At 40.0% G+C, this 25,343-nt stretch overlaps 1 protein-coding gene across 2 annotated transcripts in view; it reads left to right on the top strand.

Moving 5' to 3' along the window:
• The window catches only part of myo16 (myosin XVI), a 77,771-nt gene that overhangs the window by 17,579 nt on the left and 34,849 nt on the right, over positions 1–25,343 (top strand). For both annotated transcript variants that reach the window (XM_028393506.1, XM_028393505.1), the window contains exons 2-12: positions 317–586; positions 9,541–9,611; positions 9,886–10,029; positions 15,313–15,421; positions 16,886–17,010; positions 17,138–17,263; positions 19,587–19,662; positions 21,498–21,648; positions 21,798–21,948; positions 22,220–22,330; positions 24,409–24,474. In XM_028393506.1, the coding sequence (XP_028249307.1) occupies positions 352–586; positions 9,541–9,611; positions 9,886–10,029; positions 15,313–15,421; positions 16,886–17,010; positions 17,138–17,263; positions 19,587–19,662; positions 21,498–21,648; positions 21,798–21,948; positions 22,220–22,330; positions 24,409–24,474 (1,365 nt within the window). In that variant the 5' untranslated portion in view covers positions 317–351. The remainder of the gene's footprint in view (positions 1–316; positions 587–9,540; positions 9,612–9,885; positions 10,030–15,312; positions 15,422–16,885; positions 17,011–17,137; positions 17,264–19,586; positions 19,663–21,497; positions 21,649–21,797; positions 21,949–22,219; positions 22,331–24,408; positions 24,475–25,343) is intronic.

The raw sequence follows: 25,343 nt of genomic DNA, 5'->3' as shown, positions 1-25,343 counted from the left end.
GCAAAACAATAACACAGGCTCACCTGTTAAGCCTGGAGGTGAACCTGAAAAAGCATTAGTGTGATTTATCATATGTGCCTTGTCTCTTTATATCATGCTACTGTGGACTGTAGTGTATGTTTTTACAGAGTCTTCCTTAATTTTTCCATGGACTAGAAGGTCAATAAAACATATAAAACATATTATATATATATATATATATATATATATATATATATATATATATATATATAAATAAATGTATATGTTATGCAGCCATATAGCATTCTGCCATGAAACATCATTGTCATTATTTTGTCTCTATTTTTAATCCTAGGTTGTTTCCAGCTATGTAATGTCTTTCGTCAGAACATGGAGATAGACCAGTGTCTGCTGGAGTCTCTTCCCATTGGCCAGCGCCAGCGGCTGGTCAGGCGGATGCGCTGTGACCAAATAAGGGCCTACTACGAAAGGGAAAAGAGCCTCCAGCACCAGCAAGGTGGAATCAAGGTTCGAGCCCCGTCCACCCACCGCAAGAAGCACCACGTCCGCTTCAGCCTTGATGATGTTATACAAGATGCCATCATTCACCGTGATGACAAAGAAGGTGGGTGTATGAGTGTGCATCTCTGACTAGTGTTTAGTGTTGGCAGTGTGCAGAGTAAACTGTTGTCACGCACAAACACACACACTGGCAGTAGGCCAGTCACACAATTTGTTCTGTAGGAAGCCGCCCACCACAAGGAAAACAGTGTGAGGCTTTTATCCTTATACAAACTATTTTGAGGCAAAAAAATACTTTAGCAGAGATGATGATGAGCAAACTGTAATTCCACAGAATGGAAAATACATGTTCTTGAACCCTAGGTACAACAAGCTCACTTTTCTTTTCTTTCTTATGTACTGTTGGGTGTAAACAAATGCTAAAAATATAACTGCTCGCTTTGTTGCTAGAACTGTCTGACACATTTGTGTTTCATATTTGAAAAAAGCAAGCACAAGTAAGGCATCAAACACAGTGTGACAATGCAGAACTGAATGGTTTCAGTCATTTAGTTTTTTCTTTGTCTCTTTCCAATATTGGGTGTATTTGAATGATTTTAGTTACCAGTACATACGGACAAGCAGAGTATTTAAAAAATCGACAAAAACCTTTGTTAGAACATCGGACTGACTGTTATTTTAACTGCCGTTATTGTCATTGTGTGCCTTTCTGTGGCAGAAAATGTATCTTTGTTTCTGTCCGTGTTATCTGTGTGCACATTTGTTCATTTATCTGCTGTCAGTAGAACGAAAGGGACTCTACAAGCTTTTCTCAGAAAGACTATAAATCGTGTCTCCCCTCAGGCCCACAGTGTTAGCAGGATTCCACCCTGGCTTCCAAACACTCTCAAATACTCATGCTGTTTTTATGAGATCATTTAGTCAATAAACTCATAAGATTTAAAGGGACCTCACACCCCACTCTAAAGGTGTCTAACCTTTCTGTTTTTCTTTAGGTTATGACAGCCATTTGCCAGTCATTTACCCAGCTGTCTGGACATATCTGTGCCAGTCCTATGAGTAGTCTTTGCCGGTCAATGTGTTAATCTCTTCTCCCTGGCTGCCAGTGAGATTCAGCTGGGGTCTGTGAGAGCAGCTGGTGTGCCATTGCAACAGCCAGCCTGAAAACATGGTTCCTTGGCTTGGCATGAATCAGATAACCCCCTCTGCCTAATCACCAGACTACAATTTTGCCTAGCTATGCGAATGCCTTCTGACCTTTTTAGTAGTGGTCAAGGCAAGAACTGGATCTAGTTTAAACAAACAGTACACCCATGCACAGAAGTCCCAGCATGAGGGACAGCTTGACTTCTAATGCACTGTGCGAGTTACAGGACTGTTTGAATTCTTTATTTTCTATTTAGTTTGTGTTGTTTTGTGGGTTTAGTGAAACCTGGAGGCTGTTCTGCAATAGAAGAACTAAGGAGTATGTGATGGTTGATTTCCTAGTGATTGGATTATAGTATAATTCAAGCCGTCTCATCGTATCTATATCAGATATGACTACCAGATAAACATGGCAATTTGTTGATCATTTCATGCCTCGAGTTTTATCATTAAATCTTCATTTCATGAAACCCTTGAAGTAAAAAATGAGCCCGAGACTGTGCCAGAACAGCGTAACAGGCCAATAAAAATAAAAGCCATTTAGCTGATAGATAATTATAACTTGAACATTGCTGTTATTTTGAATAAACTGTGCATGTCTGAACTTAATTAGCTATTAATTATCAGCACCATTGTCCACTGTCTTTGTTGACTGTGCAGGAAAGAAGGCAAATTATCAAATAAATCTAGTGATGAAACTGCAAAATAAGGAAAAAGGCTAAGAGGTAGATAGAATGAGGAATACACTGCAACTTAGTGGACGTGTGCTGTCCTAATTAAGATCTTGTCTTTAGTGAACTGGCTTGAGGTTTAGATCCATAGATAGTGCCGAAACATAGTCTGCTGACAAGGCTGCCAGGTAATCAGAGACGAATACAGTCACAAAAGGATTTGTTTTCTTATCGCTTGTCTTGTACAGGAAGTAAGATGAAGCGGAATACGATAAAGAGAAGCTGGGTGAAGAAACCAGGGAGGGGTGAAAAGGGAGAGAAAATGGAAAAAAATGGAAAGTAAAAGAAATTGAGCAGCAGCAAGAATCAAGCATCAGGTTATGGGGGATATTGTAGGGTTAAAGTGAAAAAATACCAATAACGCAGAGATAAGAGGATTCTATACCACCACCATTTCTCCATTTCTATCTGTCATATGCAAACATCTGGCTCACTTGCGTTCTGACATTTGGTGAAATTGCTTTTCCCAAACCAATCTCTTAACTTCATCGAATAGAGACACAAGTGGAACAGCAGCAGCTGTTACCCTTGTAACCATAGATGTGATCAATTTTGATTATGTATTTATTTTTCTACTGACTAACTAATATTTATAACTAATATTTTCTAATATCTTTGTGCAGTATTTGTTAATATTGGTCTAAACCCAACTCTTGTGATGTGGTTCAAAAACCTATTCTGTGCAGGTTATACTCCCACAGCATCTGTGACTGCCTTTAAGGCCGCAGACATGAACAGGTGCACACACCACAGACACTTTGTTGTTATTATACTGCTTGCTAGTGCCACTGCTGGGGGCCTTTCATACGTACAGCATATTGACTTTTTGGGCAGTGTGTTTTCCACACTGATGGATTTTCTTCTTTTCTCAGAGTCTGCAGCTGCCCTTGCACATTTGGTCTTTTTATCTTTTAGAGATTATATGCTAATGTCCTTAAGGTTCCGCTGACTTGTTTTATCAAATACAGTCCTTAAGTCTAACCTTAAATTTGTCCCCAAAGGCAGTAAAGATCACCTCTACTATACAATCATGAGCCTTCATATTCTTTTTAGTGGGGAAACCAATCGAAATGTACACACATAACACACACATTGTACATGTGACTGGAGTGCTTTTTGTGTCGTGTGTCTTTTCATTGCTCACAGGTGTAATTACTCTAATGTGGCACAGTTACTGTGTATGTGCATGCATGTACACACACAAAGAGTTGTCTGAATCTTTCATTATTGATCAAAGTGTACAGATCCATCCTACAGGGTGTGCAGGGACTCAGATTCCAATCTCTCGAAATGGGAGAAGAAGTAGTACTAGCTTTTAGTCTTGTGTAGTGTTTCGAACACCATGTTCTTTTTCTAATATGTGTTGATCCAGATCATAGCAGCAAAGCTTCAAAACAAGGTTTTAATAACCTTGTCAACTTGAGCTCATAGAAATTGATCGGAAAAGGTGGCACTGCTGCTCATCGCTTGTCCTCACTGTTGAACACAATACTTTTGGCACTACATAGAATGGCTTTCTGGCAGAAAGGATTTCTACAATGCAGTTGTCAAAGGGCCTGTCTGGACATTTATTACTGTGAAAAGAACAGTGCAACTAGGATGCTGATACCAGTTTTTCGAAGATAAGTCATCACACAACATTCATCACAACTGTATGTGATTTTGTGGTTTAATGTGCAGTCTCATCTCCCTTCCAAAGCCCACAGGCAGTGGGAGGCAGGTGGCAGTATATGTAACTGCAATCTGACTTATCTCACCTGGATGCAAATACTGCAGATCCTCCAACACTTAACTGCTCCTACAGCGAATGTCTTTACTTCTATCTCTCTAAACACCTGTTGTTGTTCAACTACAAAAATCACGATAAACTGATTTAGTAATGTTGTTCACTGTAGTGGGAACCTCAGGCATCTAGACAGCTAACTTCAAGGTATGTGCATCCACCAGCCATGGCTAATTGTTTAACTTTACTAGAAAAGTAAAGCATTGTGTTCATTCATATTTTATCAGAATTTGGCTGGTGGCTTGACCTCCATCTATCTAAATCTCTCCAGATAATAAAAGTCAAGAGGGCCGGGGAGAGAAATACATGCGAGAAATAAATGTGAATGTCAGAGAATTACAGTATATCTTGTAGAAATACACCATGCTGAGATTAAAAGCATATCAGGCACCTGTCATGTTTTTGACAGGACATAGGCCCATGTTAGAAGAAGATGCCATGATATTTTCTAGCTGTATTTCCATAAACCCTGTGACTTTCCTTTAATGTCAACTTCATCATCAGTCATCAGTGCATCATTTTTTTCATTTGCAGTGATGTCTATCTGGGCCTCTAATATTAAACTTTTGGCTCATATGATGAGTCATCACTGTTCCTTTGGGGCTTTGGCCATACAGGTTAATATTAGAGGGAGCAAAGGATGTGAGAGACTATGAAAAATAAAAGTACTTTATGAACTCATTTCCTTGCTGCAGTGCTTAGATTGAAGTAGAAATTCAATTTAGATGTTTTCCCTGTATGTTTGAGAAATTCAATGTATATGTTTGAGGTGAAAAAAAGTGCACAATGGCACCGTTTCTTCGAATATGACCATCCCAGTGAACTGATTACAACACATTCATGTTCGCCTTGCAGTCCTATACGAGGCACAAATACAATGTTTTATATGCTACAATTTAATATTTATTAATTTAATAGACAGTTTTGTGTTTTAGGGTGTTTACACTCTGAACTTATACTGAATAGGTGTAAACACCATCTGAAAATACAAAACTTAGAGATAACCTTGGAATGAATTATTACGCAAAAATGCATTGCTGCCTGCCTTGTGTGTTGGCATGCATTAAATTATTATAGCCACTCAACTCCATGAAATCAAAGTTTGTCAAGTGGGCAGGAGAGGCCTGCTCCATCTTACAGAACTCATTTTGAAGATAATCTTCATTCAGATTTGAGCATTACTGGAAAACTGTAGTGTATCTTTTTTCTTCAGGGTTGAAACAAAGGAAAATTGTCAAAGCTCATTTTAGAAACATGGGGCAGTGAAGTGAGGCAATCCCTCTTGTGACTATGACTCTGTGATAAGGACCCAAGATCAAGGAGCATGAGGGATTTGAACGCAATCTCATCTGGGGATGCCAAGAAGTGATGCTTTACATGGTGAGGACAGTACAGGAATTTGATCAGATTCATAGAATATCATATTCTGGCAGGATAAAGAAAAGCCAAAGGAAAAAAAAAACGGGATTAGAAAATACATTTAATCTTCTGCAGTATCTGCAGAAAATGGCTGTTCATGAGCATCATATCTATTTCAATAAGTTCAATAAAGGGCTTACTGCGTGGCCTGTTATTGAGGTTGTATTATAGCGGCTCTAAATGTCCTTCTCTTGAGTGGAGAAGTTTTTTTTTAGCTATAGTGCACTCTTTTCAATACTCTGTGTAGGCAAGAACTGAAGAGCTCTAAACACAAAACAAGTTAATGACAGTATCTGAATGAGGTGATGTTATATGGTGTCAAGAATCTGAAAGCCAATAATTAATTTATTGTACATGCTTTTAGCTGTGGTGTTGGCTCCAGGTTCCAGCCATTTGTTATTTGTATCATTTGAGGAATGTCCCCCTTATTTCATAGGAATAATGAAGGCTTGAAGGCTTTTAAGCCTCGAAATATGTTGGTAGTAGGACATCATGTGAATAATTCCTGATTCGTGACTTTGTGAAAAACTATACCTAATTTAGGTTTCTATCTTATTCTCTTCTCTCTCTTTTGCCTATCCACCAGTTTCTATCTGGTTGCCATGGAAACTCCTCATATGTCTCGAACAGCTGTTTTGCAATTTTCTACAAAATGACAGGCGACTTTGCTTTGCACCCACTCCCCATTTCCATGTCAGCAGCCTACTGATGGAGGGGTAACACATGAACAAAGACGTACTTGAGACCAAAGCCTGAGTTCAGCTTAAAATCAAACTCCAACAGACAAAGATTTAACATACAAATTGCTGCTTACTGTTGCTATGGGACAAGCTGTTCTACTGTACCCCAGGAGGAAATCATCCAGAAGACATACATCTCTATGATTTATATTCAGTCTACCTTTCACTTTCAGTTACCTTACAACAGAGATGAACATTGTCATTTTTCACTTAAAAGCTGCGATAGCACCTTATGATACCTTTTCCATTTCAATGAAGAATAAAATGAAACTAAAAGCAGCCTGTCCATGCTTTTTTGGATTATGGTCACAGCTGAAATTTATTTTGAGCCAAACCAAAACCATTCTAGTATTGTCTCCATACATGGCTTTCTCTCTTTATTGGTTAGAAATAGAGCTTGACTATATATATATATATATATATATATATATATATATATATATATATATATATATATATATATATATATATATATATATATATATATATATATATATTTTTATGCATGTATTTCCTTTAATAAACACATGAACACAATCGGCTTCTTAAATTAGGTAATTTTTTCCATGCAAAAGAATTAACATTCACCGTTTGCTCAGATCTCTTAGCTGTCAGCACAGCCCCTCAATAAACTGCCAGTCCACCAATTGGGCTTGGCTCACCTGGCCTTAAGCCTGTGCCAGCTTAACCATTTTTAGCAATAATGGCGTTGCATGCTAAATGATGCTACTCAAGTAATAAAAAATGTCTTGTCATGGATATTTGCCCTCAGAGGAGAATTATTTGGGAATGATTGTTGATGTTATTCATGTGACAAAGGCAGCGTTACCATAGCCAGAATTGAGAGTGCAGTGTCAGTCTGAGGTCTGACAACATGGAGTTATATGGCAGTAATGCAGGGTAATACGGCTGATACCAATAGGTCGGCAAATAGCTCATATCGGTCAATAATTAGTCTAGCTCTAGCTAGTGCTAGCTGTGCTTGTTGGGATTATGGTGTTTTTGAGAATCTGTTTAAACTAAGGCTATGGTTTACAAGATGGGTTTAAGGGGATTCATTTTCTAATCAGTTCTCTTTGCTTGCTGTAATCATTAATTCTGTTAATACAAGCCTTTAAAATGTACAAAAACCACAGTCTTTGTGTTTTGCAAAACTGTACAGTATTTGAAGGATTTTATAAGCTAAATTGAGCTACAGATTAATGAAATTAACTCTGTGTTTGTGCTGAATGAGGTTTGAAAAAGGTTTCTGTGCTGAGTGGAATTGAAGGACTTGTAATATAATATAAATTACACTGACACCTATTTAATTTGCATCAGAGAGGCTGCTAAAATTGTATGTAGGTCTTATCAGAGTTTAAGATGAAGATGTTGAGGTTCTCTTTAGGGGTGACAAGGATTACGGCCCATTTGGTCGGCTGACCAGATTGAGGTGGTTTGAACATGTGCAGAGGAGGGATAGTGGTTATATTGGTAGAAGAATGTTGGAAATGGAGCTGCCAGACAGGAGGTCAAGAGGACGGCCAACAAGGAGATATATGGATGTGCTAAAATGGGACATGAAGTAAGTCGGTGTGAGAGAAGAGGATGCAAAGGTTACAGTTAGGTGGAAACAGATCATTCACTGTGGCCTTACAGGAGCAGCCAAAAGCCATCAAATGAGGTCTTATCTGAGTTTAGCAATGTATCTTTACACAAAGCAATGTCTGTGGAAGGGATTGTTTAATGGCAACTACAGGTACCTGCAGCAAGTATTCAAATGGGGGCCAGATGATAAAAAAGTTAACTTATTCTTGATGTAAACTTACTTAAGTGAAAATAATTTCTAGTATTGCAACACCAATATAAATGGCTTGTTGTTCCTAAGCAGTCTGCCAATAAAACACTGGTACTATTGATTCCTAATGACCATACTACAAGACAAACACAAATGTTTTTTTATCTTTTACTGCCTGAGGGTCAATATGTACCTCTTGACCCTTGACCTCTCTTTAGAAACACTCAATAATGTGTCATAAGAGTCAGACAGGTCCTTCTATTATCTCACACAAACTAGCTCTGACAGATTTACAGACTGGGCACTGTAAATAGTTACCTTAACTGAAAAGCAAATAATAAGATCCCTTACATGCTTAATTGCTTCTCCATGTTCACTAATGAGCAGCCCTGCACTATACTGGTTGATAGACATAGAAAGCAAGAGCATTATCTATTCCCCAGTAACTACTTTAGCATTAGATGTGCATTAATTGGTGCTTTACAGACTTGAGCCCCTATAATATGTTGAGAAGTGAGAAGATAATTGTGCAGATTGGCTTCAAGGTTTTTCCACTTGTTACTTATCATCCATTTAAAGGCCATTAATCACTGAAATCCATTAGAATAAAAACATCTATGTACAGACAGGCATTTGACCTGCTTAGAAATGTATTTGTGCATCTGCAGATCTTGTGTGCAGTCAATTAAGTGAATGCTAAACTAATTATAAACATTGGTTTTCATAAATAATTTTCTTTGATTATTATTACAATTTCAGTTTAAAAAAAGTAAAAATGTTGCTTTTTGATTGGGTGGTGGTGGGGTTCATTATGTAGAATTACTACTTTAGTTTGTCTTCAACAACAAAACAATATGTGTTTATGTCTGTCTCTTTCCCTATTATAAGCCTTCATGGTGTAGTCGTTCATCTAGTGTTTTTGGTGTCACACACCATGTTTCGTTTTGGTTGTACATCATGTTCTCCTTGTTTGTCACACATCCCAGGACACCTTCTCTCTTGGTCTCTCACTGTTTTATGCTGGTTTTTATGTTTTCCATAAAAAATACCTGTATATCAGTTGCTAATAAAATCTCAGTGTGGCCTCCTTTGCCCTTCGACATCTTGCTTGTCTGTTTGTTTACTGGGTGTGTGAACTTGTTTGTAATGGTTTGTATTTTCTTGAGTACATCTGTGTCAATGTGTTAGTGGGCTGTGTGGCCCACTGGAGATAATAGTATGTGATGTGAATGCTTGTAACCCAGAGGCTTTCTGACCTACCACTGAAGCGGGGAGCCACCAAACACGCTCACACAGTCTTAACACTGATCCACACTGACGCATCAAGGACAGTTAGAAGACACTCGACACATATTGGTTTTGATAGTGAGTGGTACAGATCTATGTGTGTGTCTGCCTGAAGCACACTGCCTGTCTTCACATGCAGCAGGTGTTAACATATGGATGTTTATGGTGTTGCAGTGTTGCGTCTCTTGAAGGAGGGAGCAGACCCCAACACTCCAACTTCCTCTGGGGGATCCTTGCTGCACCTGGTAAGTTTAGATTTTACCTAGAAATTATAAACCCCAAAATAAAACATTTTATTTATTTGTCCTCACAGCATGATGTTGTCTCTGCTCCAACATGGTGCTGTAGTAACAATTCTCCATAGTGTCATCATTAGCATTTTGCATATTCCCTGTGGCAGTACAAGAATATAATTATCACCTCTGAGCACAGTCCCATTTTCACATACATTAATTATTATACCGTATACACAGAGCCACTGTTTACAGTTAGCAATATGTCTGTCTTTACGTTCTGCAGTGTGCTCGCCATGACAATGTGTTCGCTGCGGAGCTTCTGATAGAGCGAGGCCTGAATGTCAACCTGCAGGACGAAGACCTGTGGACAGCCCTACATGTTGCGTGTGTGTGTGACCATGCAGACGTGGTGCTGCTCCTGCTGGTGGTAAGAAACACACATAAACATGTAAACGTGTATATTGAAATAAAACTGGGTGTTTTATATAGTCCCACAGCTTCAAACATGAAAGGACAGGCTTTTTGGATGTGGTTACAATTTTCTTGTGGTTGCAAGTGTGTCAGCTACAAATTAGATTAGTGTTTTGTAATTGGATGGCATACAAGCTTCATTTTGTATTAGCTTTGAACTACCCGCTCTATTCACATTAGTCATCAAGAATTTTCTGTCCAAGCAGAGGTTTAGAGTAGGTTTGTATAACTGAGTGTCTGAAGCACATCTTGCCATTCTCTCCAAAAATCCAGCTGAATCTCTAAAAATAAGAACATTTAGAATTCTGCATTAGCATGATATCAAAGAGAGAGCCTATTCTGTAGAGGATGTCTTGACAAGTGCTGTGGTTGTACTGATTAGGTTCATAATGAGAGCAGCACCAGCTGTCAGGGAGGGCATCCACATCCAGCCCAGTCACTCAGTGGGCTGGGTTTGCTGGTGTTGATTAGACCCAGGGAGGGTTCAACGGAGTCTAGAACTCAGAAGAATGGTGTACAGCTCGGTTCTGCTGATTGGCTCCAGAGTGATTGCTGGTGCCTGTGTGCAGGGCAAGCAGGGTGATGGTCCTGTGAGAAATGGATATGTTTGAAGAGCTCCCAGGCAAGGGTGAGCAGTATAAATATGTCAGCCTGCACTGGCTGGGTTCATGTATGTGTGAGTGTTTGAATGCATTTATTTTCCCTCCAAGCAAAGATTCATGCAGGCGGACACATTTGTTGAGAAGGGTGTGATATAGATATGCCACATGCAATTTAATGAAGTGAGTGATGCTTTCATGTGGTAAATACTATTAGAGAGGAAGAGAGAGTGATTTATTACTGCTCCCTGGGAGGCAGTAACTAAATGTCTACCACTTACCATCTAACTAGTTCCTAGTAAGTTACCCCTGTTGACCAGAAATCAGCTGTGCAGGAAGAATGAACAGGATGAAATTAAAGCAAAGTTTACTAGAAGCACAATATTTTTGAGCTTTCATAGCTCTTCTTTGATTATCTTATCTGCTTATGTGTTAGTATACCCTTGTGCATGCGTGTGTGATTATGATAGCATATGTTTAAATGGAATCAAGCTGAGGAAGACGACACTTCAAAGTCTCAGTTTCCAAAATGGTGCAAATGTGCTTGGGTATGTTTTTTGTCTTTAGGGTAAGATAAACACATGAGTTATATTTTTTTTGGTATAATCAGCAGGGAAGATAGCTTCTGAAAGAGGAGCTCTAGGCTCTTCCTGTCTAGTGTGCTAAAAATAGCAACAGTCAAGCCATATTTCCGATAGAGATGTAGTATCCCTTGTCTTCTATTTATTCATTCTGACACCCATCTCCCTGCCAATGCCCAGACTCTGTTCCCAAGCTGCTGCTTCATCAGAGCTGTAAGTGGGAGATCTTCCTTCAGAGTGTAACTGGTTTAAATTTAATGGGAAACAGGACAATGGTCTTGCTAGACGAGCTTGACTGGCACTCTTATCTTTGATTGGCACAGGAGGGAATAGTGCTGCTAATATGCACTAATCTATTGTGTCCTACTTCACAATCTCTTTCTTCATCCCCCCCTCTTCCCCCTGTCCTCTACTTCTCTGTCCTTCATTTCTTGTCTCCAGTTTCTACACAGAGGAATGGTGTTTTTTTTTGCTGACAGAGATGTTACCAAGCTTTTGTTGTGAGGGGAAAGTAGGGGGGGTGATGAGAAGTCTGAGTGCATTGCTGCTCTGCATCCAGATTGGCAGTGATGTTAATTCTCTTATCTCCTGCCTCCAAACATCAGGAGAGCCAGCTATTTCTAAACTCCACCATTCCAACTCTATTCCTAAACCCATTCAGCTCCAGCTCTGTTTAACATTTGTTACTGAGACCCTAGTGGGATTAACAAGCATTTTACAGGCACAGTGGATTGTTAGTTAGGATATAACAACAGCGTGTGTATTCTCTATAAATGCTCACACAAAATATTAGACCTAGACTGTAAAACCAGTCTATCAAACAAAACCTGACCTAACACTTCCACAGAGGTCCCTTGTCTCCATATGTTACACTAGCCAAAGCAAGAGCCCACAAGTTACTTATACGTGTTTTTGTCCTTGTGACTCAATTTTGTCATTCCCATTTTATCTCTCAAATAAACCCAGAAAAAGATATGGCCAGTGTTAATTGCTGATTTGCCTAATTTGGCGAGTCTGCAATTAACAGTTTTCTCTACAGGAAAAGTCAAAATTTGTGTGGGGCTAGATTATAGCTATGTGTTCCAGAGGAAACAGCCTCTCTTCCAAAATGTTTTTCCTATCTTACAGTTCCAAATCCAGCAGGGTTACAGTTGTAAAATTGACCCACTTTCCATGCTTGTAAATGATGAATTTAAAACTCCCAAACTCTGATTCCTTTGAAGTCAAATGATTAACAGCAAGCCCCTGGCTGCACTGAACTCCACTTTTTTGGTTTTGTCTGTTGAAATTAAAACTCTCCCTTCTCCAAATATGATCATGGTTAATTAAGGAATTGTTTTGCATTCCCGCTAGTGCTAAAAATGCAGCAGAAAGAAATAGTAAACAAATAGTAAACAATACTTTAGACAGAAAAATGGTGTGATCATGATATAATGTGGAACATTAGAGGGGAGGATGCCAGGGGCAACCTTTCAGGGTATCCTCCTGTTACTCATACTCACTACAACCATAGCTCTTAACTGAACTCATACAAGTTCAGTTAAGAGCTATGATTGTTAAGAACAGGGACATGCGTTTAGTTCAGCCATACCACGGCAGCAAGCAGGTATATCTCTGGCTATAAAAGACTATTGTTCTGTCAGGCATACACAAGATAGACAACTCAGTGTATGGGAGCGCTTTGTGTGGGTTAGATTTCTGCTGTGAAGGTGTCCAGCTCAGCAGTGACTGCCCTGGGGACAGCTTTCAGCACATATCCACTAGTAGTTATTGATTTTCTAGCAGTCACTCTGTTTAACAACTGCCATTATGAACCACAGGGAGCATGGTATTAACAGATTTCCATCTCTGGCACGTCCTAGGTGGATCCATCATATGATGACTGGGTTGTTTTAGGTTCAGAAGTCAACTTGTTAACCCCTTATTGCCTGTGTGACTGCCATCCAGCCCCAACTCATCTATATCTGTCAGCTCTTATCATGTGAACTGAGACATATGATTTATGTGTCTATTGGCCCGCACCTCATGCTTCCTTCACCGTAATATTTGTGTTGGAGGTTTTGTCCCATAATGGAACACAAATGTATAATACTCCTGTAGTCACAGTTTTCTGTTATTGTTGCATTGTGCATGGCTAGACAGCAAACAGCAAGAAAAGCATTTTGATTTTTATTCATTCAATTTTTTTACAGTGGATTATTCTGCTTTTATTGTCTTGTAACTATTTCTAAAAAACAAATGCCCACTAGGATAAAACGCTAATCTTACAGCACTGCAACTCAGGATTTAAACTGTAAAACTGAGCTATGATTATTCACATCCTTATGATGCTCTTGAATTTCAATGTTTGTCCAATGCTTGTGTTGTGCAGCTGTATGTAAGGGTGGTCAGTGAGTGTGGCCTCCTGACTGATTAAGATGTCTGTCAGCTGATAGCTTGATCCATCCAGGCTCCTGTTGACTTTTACTGGACCTTGAAGTAAATTGTCCAAGTTAGCACACATCCTCACATCACCCACACTATGCAGACCACACTTATGCACACTCATTAAAGGCACCATGAGAGTACCTGTCAGAGGCTGCATTGTGGATTGCAGTTTGTCAGAAAAGCATGTATACTGAATAAGAAATACTGATTTAGCATCCAAATTTGACATCATCATGGCATAATAGCGATTGAGCATGCTGTTTCTGTCACATGTGTGTATGTGCCTGTACTGTATGTGTACTGATAGGCACACAGGCACAATATTGCGCTCATGATATCCTCCCCTTGTGACTCACTCATCATCTCATCTCATGTTATTCAAGCAGCGCTTCACATTGTGATAAGGTTTTTGTTTTTTCATGAATAGTCATGAAGCTGCAGTTGATAGTTATAAATGTTAATTAATTCCCTTTGTTAACCCCTAACTAACCCTCATAAGAGATGGTAAACAGCTCCCACTAGATAACGCAGAAGGGTTTACAATGAAACTGTAAGCCTTGCTGGAAATTATTCTTTGATTACTGGAAATAAAAAAATTGTGTAGTGTAATTGTTTCATTGAAAAGTGTTTCTTCTGAATATCTAGGAATAGAATAGGATATAAAAAGTCTGTTTGAATTATAAATCAGTTAAACAGCTCAAGGTTGATTGGTGTTTTCAGGCAATTGAACATCCTTGTAGTTTTTCTGATTGTTTTTCAGAGCACTAAGGTTAACTGCTTTTTTGGTGTTCTGTCAGCTGGCTCCCTCTCTCTTCTTCACATTTTTTTGCTTTTCCCACCCCTTTCTTCTGTGTCTGCCTAAGGACTAGGTCATAAATCTTATTGCCGCACTGCAACTGGGTCATTAGAATTCTATTAGCTGTAAATATTAAACAAGGACCCTCACTTAAAGTCCTCCACTTCTGTTATCAGCCCTCAGCCAGCTATGATCGTTCAACTGGCTTGTCTTTTATGGTTTAGTCAAACAACAGGAAAAAAAAATTTATGGCTGGATTGCTGACAATTGGCTCTTCTATGTTACTTTCAGTACGTAAACCACAAGGGGGGTTATAAAAATGAAAAGGACAGCAGAAAGGCCTATGTTAGTGTAACAAGGTACAGTACACAGCCTTTTGTTTAAAGTGATGCATCATTTCTCCAAATAATAAGTGTGGAAGAGTTGCTCCTAAGAGAAGCAATATAACTATATTGAGATCAGTGACCATGCTATCGTCACAGTAACGCCATTAAACAAGAAATCCCCTTGTGACACTTCGTGCTATGACAGACAGGCCTTGTTGAACAAACACACATTAATCTTGTCACATACACACTAACCTTAACAGTCCCAGGTAACAATGAGCAGTGCCCTCACTCTTAACAGTGCCTTCCCCCCAGGCAGTTATTTAATGAGTTCTTTAATTCACAGTTTTGTCTGTTAACATCTCTATGGTTCCATTCAGGTATACGCCTCTGGGAAGCCAAGATAATTAGTCCCACTTTATCATCGATTCAACTCTGATGAATGGCCCAAGCCAAATCCCACTTTGTTTATGTCTTCTCTCCCTGTTTTTTCTGCCCTCGGTCTGTAAGGCTGGAGTGAACATATTGCTGCAGGACACCAATGGAAACATTCCTCTCGACTATGCCTTCGAGGGAACAGAGACCAGCTATATCCTCCGAAAATACTTGGAGGAAAATGGTAAAGCTCTAGCCCCTAATTGTTTATTGTTTTAACCTAAACTGATTGTGACTTCAAAAAGCTAATTTCCATGTATTCACTGCCATGTTAGAAAGATTTTTATTATATTTTATGAAGGGAAAAACTGGAAGATGTGAATGGATGATATGTTATACTTGCAGTTACACATTTGGTGTTTTTGTGTGTGTGTGTACTCACTAGTGTGCTCATGTGTATGTGTGTGTATTTGTGTGAAGGTGAAGCCTGTTCTCCAACAAGCCTGCTGATGGCTAACTGTGTGATTGGGGCACTTGTCTCCTCCAGAGTAAGGAGAAGGTCAACAATGGAACGGGGAACAAAAGAGACAAATGCATGGGGAGAGGATAGTGGTAGAGGCAGAGACATACTGCAGAGTGACAGAGGGAGAAGAAAGGATAAATGCTGCAGAAATGCAGGGCAATGCACAGAGAAAGAGGAACCGGAATCATGCTGACAAAGCTAGACAGAAACAGATACAGACAGTGATGGAGGGTTTTCCCTCATCCATCTGCCATTGGCCACACAGGAGCCTGTACTGAATCACATGACAAATGCATGCTCTGGACTACAGACAGCTAACTCATCAAAGCTCAGCCCACCCTATACACACACATTCTTACTCTGTAATTCCCCAGACAATAAATTTTGGAGACTACCAATCCCTGTGGTGATCTCTTTCCTCTTGCCCACCTGCAGCTCCCCTGATACCCTCCCTCCTCTCCACCCATCACACTGGGCTTTGCCACCATGGAACATACTCTTATTCACACTGGCTCTGTTGCTATAGCAACTTGGCTACATGCTCTCTATCCCCCTCAAGTTTGTGTGTTGGTATGAAAAAGACAGCCTGCCCATGTGTCTACATCAGAAGGAAAATCTAATTTGCCACATATAAATCTCCTTTAAATATATTTTCTTCTCACTATCATAGCTACTCCAGTTATTTAATATGAAAGTTTAAACAGTTTGGTAACTGTGGTATTTCTCCAGGTATGGCAACATTTCTACTAATGTGTCTCAAAACCCTGAGGCTCTCATTTGTTTCCAAAGACAAACTTATTGACTGATTCAAACAGTCTATTTGTGAAGTCCCGTTAGTTATTGCCCTAGAGCTTATTTGGGTGAAATATGGATTGATTGATAATCAATCTATGCTATTACAGTTCCACTGTGTGTATAGGATTATAGAGCAGTGCATTGATTGCTATACCTTGCATTAGATGACCTTGCAGACCTCTGTCTGTCTGTGTTAGCCCGGAACTTCAGTTATAATAGCTTTGAATAGTTCAGGTCAGGGGGTTAAGTTCAGTATGAGCAATAGAATCTAACCATTCTGTGGTCCCAGGAGATTTATATCAAAACTCTCATCTTATTCTTGCCTTGAAAGTGAATCTTTTCACAAAATGTCTTTTTCCAAATGTCTAATTCAAGTGTTGGTGTTTTTAGGTGTGGATGTGTCATCCATGTATGCCATAAAGACACAGAGACCCAGCACCATGTTGTCTGATGTTAGACAGCTTGTAGCCACAGGGGGAAGCCTCAACCAGCCGAATGATGATGGGGTTACTCTGGTAAGGGGGTGTTTGGTGTTGATGTCTTTCGACTCTGCTTTGATGGAGAGTTTGTGTTGTTTCTGCAATCTCCTCCTCATTGCCAATAAAACTTTCTCTTCGGTTCTCTCTCTCTCCCACCGTGAAGCTCCACATCGCCTGTGCCAGTGGCTACAGAGAAGTGGTGTCTTTGTTGCTGGTGAATAGGGCTGATCCTCATCCTGCTGACAACAACTTTTGGACTCCTCTTCACCTGGCTGCTAAGTATGGACAGGTAACTAGACTGGCTGCACAGCAATGTGTTAAATAATGTGACACGAATTAAGTGCAACCCCCATGTCATCTGATCTAGCTGTATTAAACATGTGTGATTGCATCCATTAATGAAAAAATGAGGAAATTATTGATGGATTAGCTCCACAGAGAAACTTGCCTTCAGCACACTTTGATGAACTGCTGGCTCAGAGTAGACCTGTATATGCATTTGTAACAGCATTTTAGATTAGCAGTTAATGGTCTCTCTTAGAAGAGAGGAGATTGATTTACAGATACTGTTGGAACAATAGGAGCTGGTGGTTTGGGAGAGGTCCCACTATGAAAAAGGGGAAGTGATCACATTCAGATCTCGCTGACCCATCTAGATATTTAATTACATTTTTGGCTGTATGCTTGCCTGCTGACAAAGAGAATTCATTCATCTGGTATTTGGAGTCACTTTCAAGTTCATCTATCCTCAGGCTATTTTTTTTCCCCTTTCTAGAATTTGTTATAAATTATTTCCTTCCCCTCAGACACCTAGTACTCTTTCTCAGTAATCATCAGATCTAAATGTAAAAATCAAGTCACTAAAACAAAATATTAACCTTGTGTCTCTTGGTTTTAATGCTTTCTGCATATGCAATTACAGTATGTGTGTGTATGTGTCTGTAATATGTAAGTGGATCTGACTTAAGAGTGGCGGTGTAGAGGATTGCAGAATCGATTAGGTTTCCCTTGCAGTGCTAAATCACCTCAGCCATCAGCTCTTCACTGGTGCGAGTGCTTTGCCTCCTGCATACCAACTACTCACTGAACCTTCTTAACATTTACCCTCTGTCACCTTCCTCTTCTTGCTAGACTGACAGTGATGTGTCAGTAATGCACATTGTAGGTCCACGATGTGTCTGTGCATGTAGCTAAGTATCCCACTGGTTCCATTAATAAGATGTTTTTCAAATATGAGGCAGAAGCAAGCTGCCTCTTGCTTGCAAACGTAACACTAGCTGGAATATTAAATCCAAAGACCTCTTCTGCAGCATGGTGTGTGTACTACAGTGACCCCTTAAGAAGATGTATGACCCTATTACTGTAGCTAATTAAGCTTCCCACTATTGGTCTCGTGATAAGTTAGACCTTGTGTCCTGGCTTCACTGGTTTGTGTCAGGGATTTTCAAGTTGTGTTCTCTTGAGAGACAAATTTTAAATAGTTTTGTGTTGGATTTTCAAATAAAAAAAATGACAGGGTATTAAAATACACCACTGCTGGGATTCTGTCTTATAATGAAGTTACACATAAATGCTTGGCGAAGTGACAACTGCAAGACTTATATGGCCTTTAATCTCAAGATTAATTTCCTAACCTGGCTCTTACCCAAAACTGCTTCATCTTGCTGAATAGACATTAACAGTGACGTGGCTTTGTCCCTACTGAACCCCATTTACTGGTGACATTTTCCTGGTCCTCCTCTAAACTTTGACCCACTGAAGAGTTCAGATCTTGTGGTGCTACTGGCATGTTGTCAGTATTTATAGAGTGTGAGTACCACTGATAGGGTTTGTGGTCAGTAAAGAAGCTGTAGACTCACAGCTGAACAGCTGTTGGCATGGATCAGAGCCAGTCTACTGAATGTGCTGAGTAACTTCCCCCTGAACTTCCATGATATCTACATTGTAAAGAATCTCTGATACTTCCAGAGCAGTTTGAACTCAACTTTTTTAAGTCAAATAAGTTGTAAAAATGTACATTTTTTCAATGTCCACATAGTAATTAATCCATGCAAAAATTGTTTATATTCACTGTGTCTTAGGGATTTGATACAGCTAATGCTTTACGGAACCAAAGAGGGGTGGTGAAACAAAAAGTGCAAAAAGATAAAGGACCACTGTGAAGGAAAACCTGTGTTAGTTTAACAGGGAAAACCCTGACAGAACAATAGAAGATGGGGTGACAACCATCACATGTCACTGTGTGTAAAAATGTAGGTAGGCAACTACGGAGTCTTTCACTGTGACGTGATGGAAAATAGACTCATTATTTAAAGACCTCCTCAGTCAGAGGTACCCACTTGTATAAACCTGTCATATGTGACATACCCTGTATACATCATCTGCTTTGTGTTTAAATTCTACAGTAGGTCAATGTCACAGTGAAGTGCTACATTTACGTTATTAGACTTCTTTTCACTGTTAGTTATACACGTGGGAGTAACTTTCAACCTCTCAACATTGAACCGGAGGATATTCAAAAGCAACAAAAAAATCTGCAGTGCAAAGATTTATTATATTTTTTTCTTCTTGTACAGAGATTTTCCTGAATGTTTTTTTCTCATCTCTTACAGACAAGCATTGTTTGTCAGCTCCTAAGGCACGGTGCAAACCCAACTCTGTTGAACTGCAACCAAGACAAGCCCTCCGGTAACAGACTTACAAATGCACACAGATATACAAATGTGCACAAGCACGACAATAGTGTTGCTGGAAAGGGATTTTTTTTTTTTACAAATATGAGGTAAAAAGGCGGAGACGTGAAATTAATGTTGTCTTATTCTTTAACAGATTTAGTTTTAGTTGATTTTTTACCAAACGAAAACATCAACACCTAACATATGTCAGCTGGACATAGTAGTATCAGAGGTTGGTATAAATTATATTATGAGGCATACATACTTCCTTAATCATTCTTTGATGTGTTCAATAATGATGATGTTGATAATACAACAGAGCAGGTCTACATTAAAAAAGATCTACAGTTAGAAATTGAGGCCCACTCTGGGGGTGTCATCATAATTATTGATCCCCTTCAAGTCTTGTGTATTTATTTGTATTAAAAAAAACATACTGTAATTGGTACTGCTGTCTGTAGCTGTATGTTGTATAGCGCTTACTACACAACATATCATGTCATGCTTATATACTGAAGGAGCATAGAAAGTGATAGCAGGGAAACCCAGCACATTTAATTTATGATTACTGCTCCAGTGCTTTCAGCTTGGCGCTGACTGACTACTAGCCTGACTACTAGCCTTCAGTGTAATCTACAATTCAGCTGACAGAACTGTCAGGAACCAGACAGGAGACCATGAACATGACATTTGATTATCTCATTTACTGTGCAGAGATCTGATTGCTTCACCTCTATGATAATGATCACTGACACGGATAATATGCACAAGTCTAGCATCTGTACTGGATGCTCGCCTTTATACATAAAAGAAGGTCAAACAAATCAAAAAAAGAGAAACAAATAACTTGAAACAACTCAAGCTAGACCTGTACGCCAACCTCACAATGTGATGGGGAATGAAACTGGCATTAGCTCAAAGATCAGCCATGTCAGTTCCGATATTGCTTGGTTTCCTGCCATTTTATTGAACAATAATTGAAAATGATAACACTGCTAGAAAGACAGCAGTGTGCCAGCACAACACAGAATGAACAAGACGGAGGAAACAGCGTGTTACTCAGCGTGTTAGCATAGGTTTACAGGACAGCTCCACAGATTCTCAGTGAAATACTCACTCTGGTCGTAGTGTTTAGTTATGTATTTATGTCAATATTTGGGTAGGGTGAAGGCCATATTAAATGACACATTTCTAATTTAAAAGAGATTAGAAGCACTTTTGTTTCTGTGGGATGGTGATGAAATGAATGCAGAGGCTTTCATTTTACCTTCTAACCTCTACATTGTGGCCTAAAATGTCATAGCTGCCTCTAACTATTTGCTCCCACAGTTTAATCACACCCACCCAGATCTTAATCAATAGCACCTCTATCATGTAGACATAGGAAAGATGTGAGACAAGCCCCTAGGGACTGAGGCACTCCCCTTCTTTTTCACATGGCGTTCCACACTCCCCCTTTAGCATCCACACAATGAAAGAAAGATGGAGCAGAGAGATTGGTGTCAAGGGAACTGTCTGTCACTCTGAAATAAAAAGACAGGGTGAAGCCATTCCCTCCCTTGTGTCCTGTTAGCTCTCATTACAGACATGGAGATCTTAACTCCTCCTTCCTGTGAAGCATAGCTGCATTGATCCACAGTGGGGGTCACATTGTGCATCAGTGAAGTAGATTCCACAAGAATTGTCCCACTAATGGGTAACCTGGCGAAAGAACAGATAGATGTACCTGCCTTCATGTAGGGTATTATGGTCTTTTGCTACTAACACACTCTCATCACTGTCTTTTCATTTAGTTTTTATGATAATGATGAATATATCACAACAAATGCTTTTTATTCATATCATTAGACATTGCCGTGTCTGAGCCAATAGCAGATATGCTGCTGAGTGCAGAGGATAGCTGGCTGCAGAGACTGATGGACCCCGCTGTTCCTCTACCTTCCACCGACCAATGCTACGATGGCGGTTCACACGACCTCAACACTCTTGTTAAGAACTTGTGCGTTACCACTTTGAAAAGAACTAAATGTCGTGTTACATGCCCTCTACATATTGTAAACTGTGTTTGTTTGTCTTTTAACCTTCACTTTGCCCCAAACCGGCACACTGTCCCACCATCTACTCCTTTCCATTCCATCTATTATACAGGAACCCCTTAGGTCTCTCTATCTCTAAGCGGGACAGTCTGTTGGAGAAGTGTGCCATGTTTAGAGAGGCAGGCGGAGCACTGAGCCGACAGCCCTCTCAAGATAATGGGTTAGATGGCCCCTTCAGCTCTGGACCCAGTAAATTGGAGCAGGTGCGTTGTCTTTATGCGACCCCCACCCTGCAAAGCAAACATGAGACAGTAGCACACAGAGAATTCTAAATGTCCAGATTAGTGATTCAAACAAACCATATTTTAAACTTTTGCACATCCTTCTATTTCACAAAGCAGTTTCTCTAGTACAAATGGAAGCCAGGCTTAAGAGAATATAGTTGTTTTTTAATAGTGTTTGAAGAGTTGGCTTGGAACAAAATTCTGCAATCTCCATAACTCAAGAGACGATAATTAACTGCCTTTTCCTCAGGTCAAGTTGATGCCTCCAGCACCCAATGATGACCTGGCATCACTCAGCGAGCTGACTGACAGCAGCCTACTCTACGAGATGCAGAAACGCTTTGGCAACGACCAAATCTATGTAAGACTCTACTGCCCCTCTGCCAGTTAGAAAGTGAATCCCACTTAACATTAAAGATGCAGTAGAACTCAGAACATGCACCAGAACACTGAGTAATACACAACATTTTTTTCTCATGGGTACTGGGTACTCAAAGTGTTGGTTTGTAGTTTATGGTCTGGGAATTTCAGGGTGTGATTTTTGGATCACATCTCACGTTCTTTTTTTCTCATGAGCTCAGGTTGCCTTCCAATATATGACATTGTACATCACAAATATTATCTCTCTCTCTCTCCTGAAGACTATGATGTAGATTATATAATGAAGCTATTTGGATGTATTTTGCATATAATATTTTGTACTTTTCTTACAAGCCTAAAGCAAAGACCAAAACAAAACTAACTTGCCCAAAATCCTGTTATAAGTGCATTCCTATGTATGTGACATAGACCAGGATTTCACTGGATGACCTGTGCCTTCGTTGCAAGAAACACAAAGAAGTCTAGTCTCCTTTTCTGTACAAGCCAGCTGGATGGTGTGAGAGTGATACCTCAATGCTAACACACTCACACATATGTACACTGGTGACAATTGGAAAATCAATACCTTTTAAATCGATTGGAAAGAAAAATCTGCAACAATATTCAGCAGTAAAAATGCCTACATCTACAACAATTGGTTCATTTTATACCCTGGGTCTTTTTCCTCATTTCCTCTAAAACCCTGGCTCCATGGGGACAGAGCTCTATAAAGACTGGAACCAGATCAATGTGGAGCTATTGGTGTACTCTCTTCTCTGAGAAGAGGCAGTAATAGTCTGTTATTACAGGAACCCAGATGGGCAACAGACAGTAGGGTTAGTCACAGCAGGAGATAGATAAGGGGATAACAACAAAAGGGTGGTTCAAGAGGTGGATAAAGAAAAGAGAAAAAAAGAAACGATTAGAATTCAGAATAATGAGGGCTGGAGATTGGAGGTGCTGTCTATTTTCAAAAAGTGGCCAAAAGGACATTGAGTTAAAAAAATGTGGCTTCCATGGTGGTATCCGTCTATGCATGGTCTAATGGAGGTGCACCGGATGTATCTGTGCTTTTTAACAAAATCTGAAGATTTTTTTATACTTCTCCATTTTAGCCTTTCCGTTTTGAAAGCTAATGTGCTTGACCTTATGTGCAGAACAGAGTGAATTTTAAGAAAGAGGTGACCAGAACAGAGAAATGGTGAAGGACAGAGAAGGGGGGGAGACAAAAGACCGTGAATGCTCCATATGTTCCCAGCAGGGTGGTTCAGAGATGCAGCTTTGATGAGTGGTCGCTGCCTTCTGCCAGGATAGTAGGACCAGACCACCACTAAATCCCTGAGGAGAGTGAAAAGGATGTCAGCTCTCGATTTAGCAGTGGGGAAGGAAACAACAGAAACACTGATGAAGCCTGGATTATTGACAAGCTTGTCATAATATAAATGGCACTGGCTAAACTCATCTCCAGACAAGTTTATCAGTAAAGGGAAAAGAAGTAGTGTGAATGAATTTTGTTCTGTATCTTGAAGCAGTGGGAATTTGTTCAAGTCATTAACCTTGAGCCAGGGCCTAAGGACAGAGCAGTGTGTTAGCAGAGCAGAATGTTAGCAATGCCAATGCTTTCCCAGGAGACAGAGCTTTGTGCTCTAACAGCCTCCAGGACGCTTTCTGGGGAACAGTTTAAGTGGAAAGGGTCAGAAATTGGAAGTTCGTTATGTTTATCTGAATTGCCTCAGGGTGTTTGTGGGGGATGAAAGATTTGTTTTTAGAGAAAGGTCATTACTGAGGTTATCATTAGGGGTCACTGCAAGACCTTTCTCTCCCATTATTATCATATTGTTATAGCCCTGTTGATAGTGGTGTTAAAGACAGCAGGAGTGGGACAACACTTCTGTTTCCAGGTCAATGTTAGCTTTAGGCAGTCGGTGAGTAATTTTAACCCAGCTTCACCCGGCTCATTTTAAAAATGGCCTGATAAAGGAGAAGTGTGCCACCTTGCGAGAAGAAGACATTTTACAATAATGAATGTACATAGGTGATGATGACTTAATGTAAATGTTTTATTTTTCTCTTTTACAGACTTACATTGGACACATCCTCTTGCTGGTCAATCCAAATAAAGAGCTGCCTATTTATTCCACTTTGGTAAGCATGCCTTTAAATGATTTCACATAAGCCTACAATATAGACTGTGCTTCGCTTGCCTAATGTTGAAATCGCAGGTGTGTGTACGTTATGATCCGAGCCTAATGATGTCCTTGCTGTATAAAAAGCAGGACATGAACAGATGAAATGGACCTAGTGGTTGATAAATAATGCAGCCTTCCTGTCAGTGATACACAGCATAAGGCTGAATGCATCAGCCAGGGAAGAAAGGGATCCATGTTGGATATCACCGCACTGTTATTCATTCACAGACTCTTTTACGCTACACCCCCACTAGAAAGAAATATTTTAAAACAGCACTATATCATATCTAATATATCCAACACCAGGAGGAGCCTGTCCATGCATGATTGACAGGCTCTTATTCTTTATGTTTATTAGTTTAATGCTGTGATATCAATCAGCACCAGTGTGTGTCACCTTAGTTTAAATAGCAGATAAATCATTTGAGATAGCTGAATTAATGCCAGTTAGAAGCTTATACCCAGCAGGCGTTGGATGAAGGAGGAGGAGGAGGAGGAGGTATCTCCTCCCGCCTTGACAGAATGAAGCCAAAACCCCCTCTGGCTTCCCCATCCCTGCCTCTGTCTGGACACCCTCCAGGAATCTAAACCCGATTGAGAGGATGTGTGGACGAGCAGGCAGGAGACGGTGAGAGGAGGACATATGTCACAACATGTGTGATCTGCTGACCGTCTGTCACCCCCCTCTTGCCTGGTTGTCCACAACCAGTCCTCCTTCCCTGTTCCATTATCACAAATACAACACGGGCACACGTCTGCTGGACTGGGCACATCGGGGTGTCGGCTCACAGTTTAGTATGATGGACAACAGATGGTTCTCTCTTC

The sequence above is a fragment of the Parambassis ranga genome, chromosome 21 (assembly GCF_900634625.1).
Source record: "Parambassis ranga chromosome 21, fParRan2.1, whole genome shotgun sequence".
NCBI lineage: Eukaryota > Metazoa > Chordata > Actinopteri > Ambassidae > Parambassis > Parambassis ranga.
This window is presented reverse-complemented; position numbering and strand designations above follow the sequence as displayed.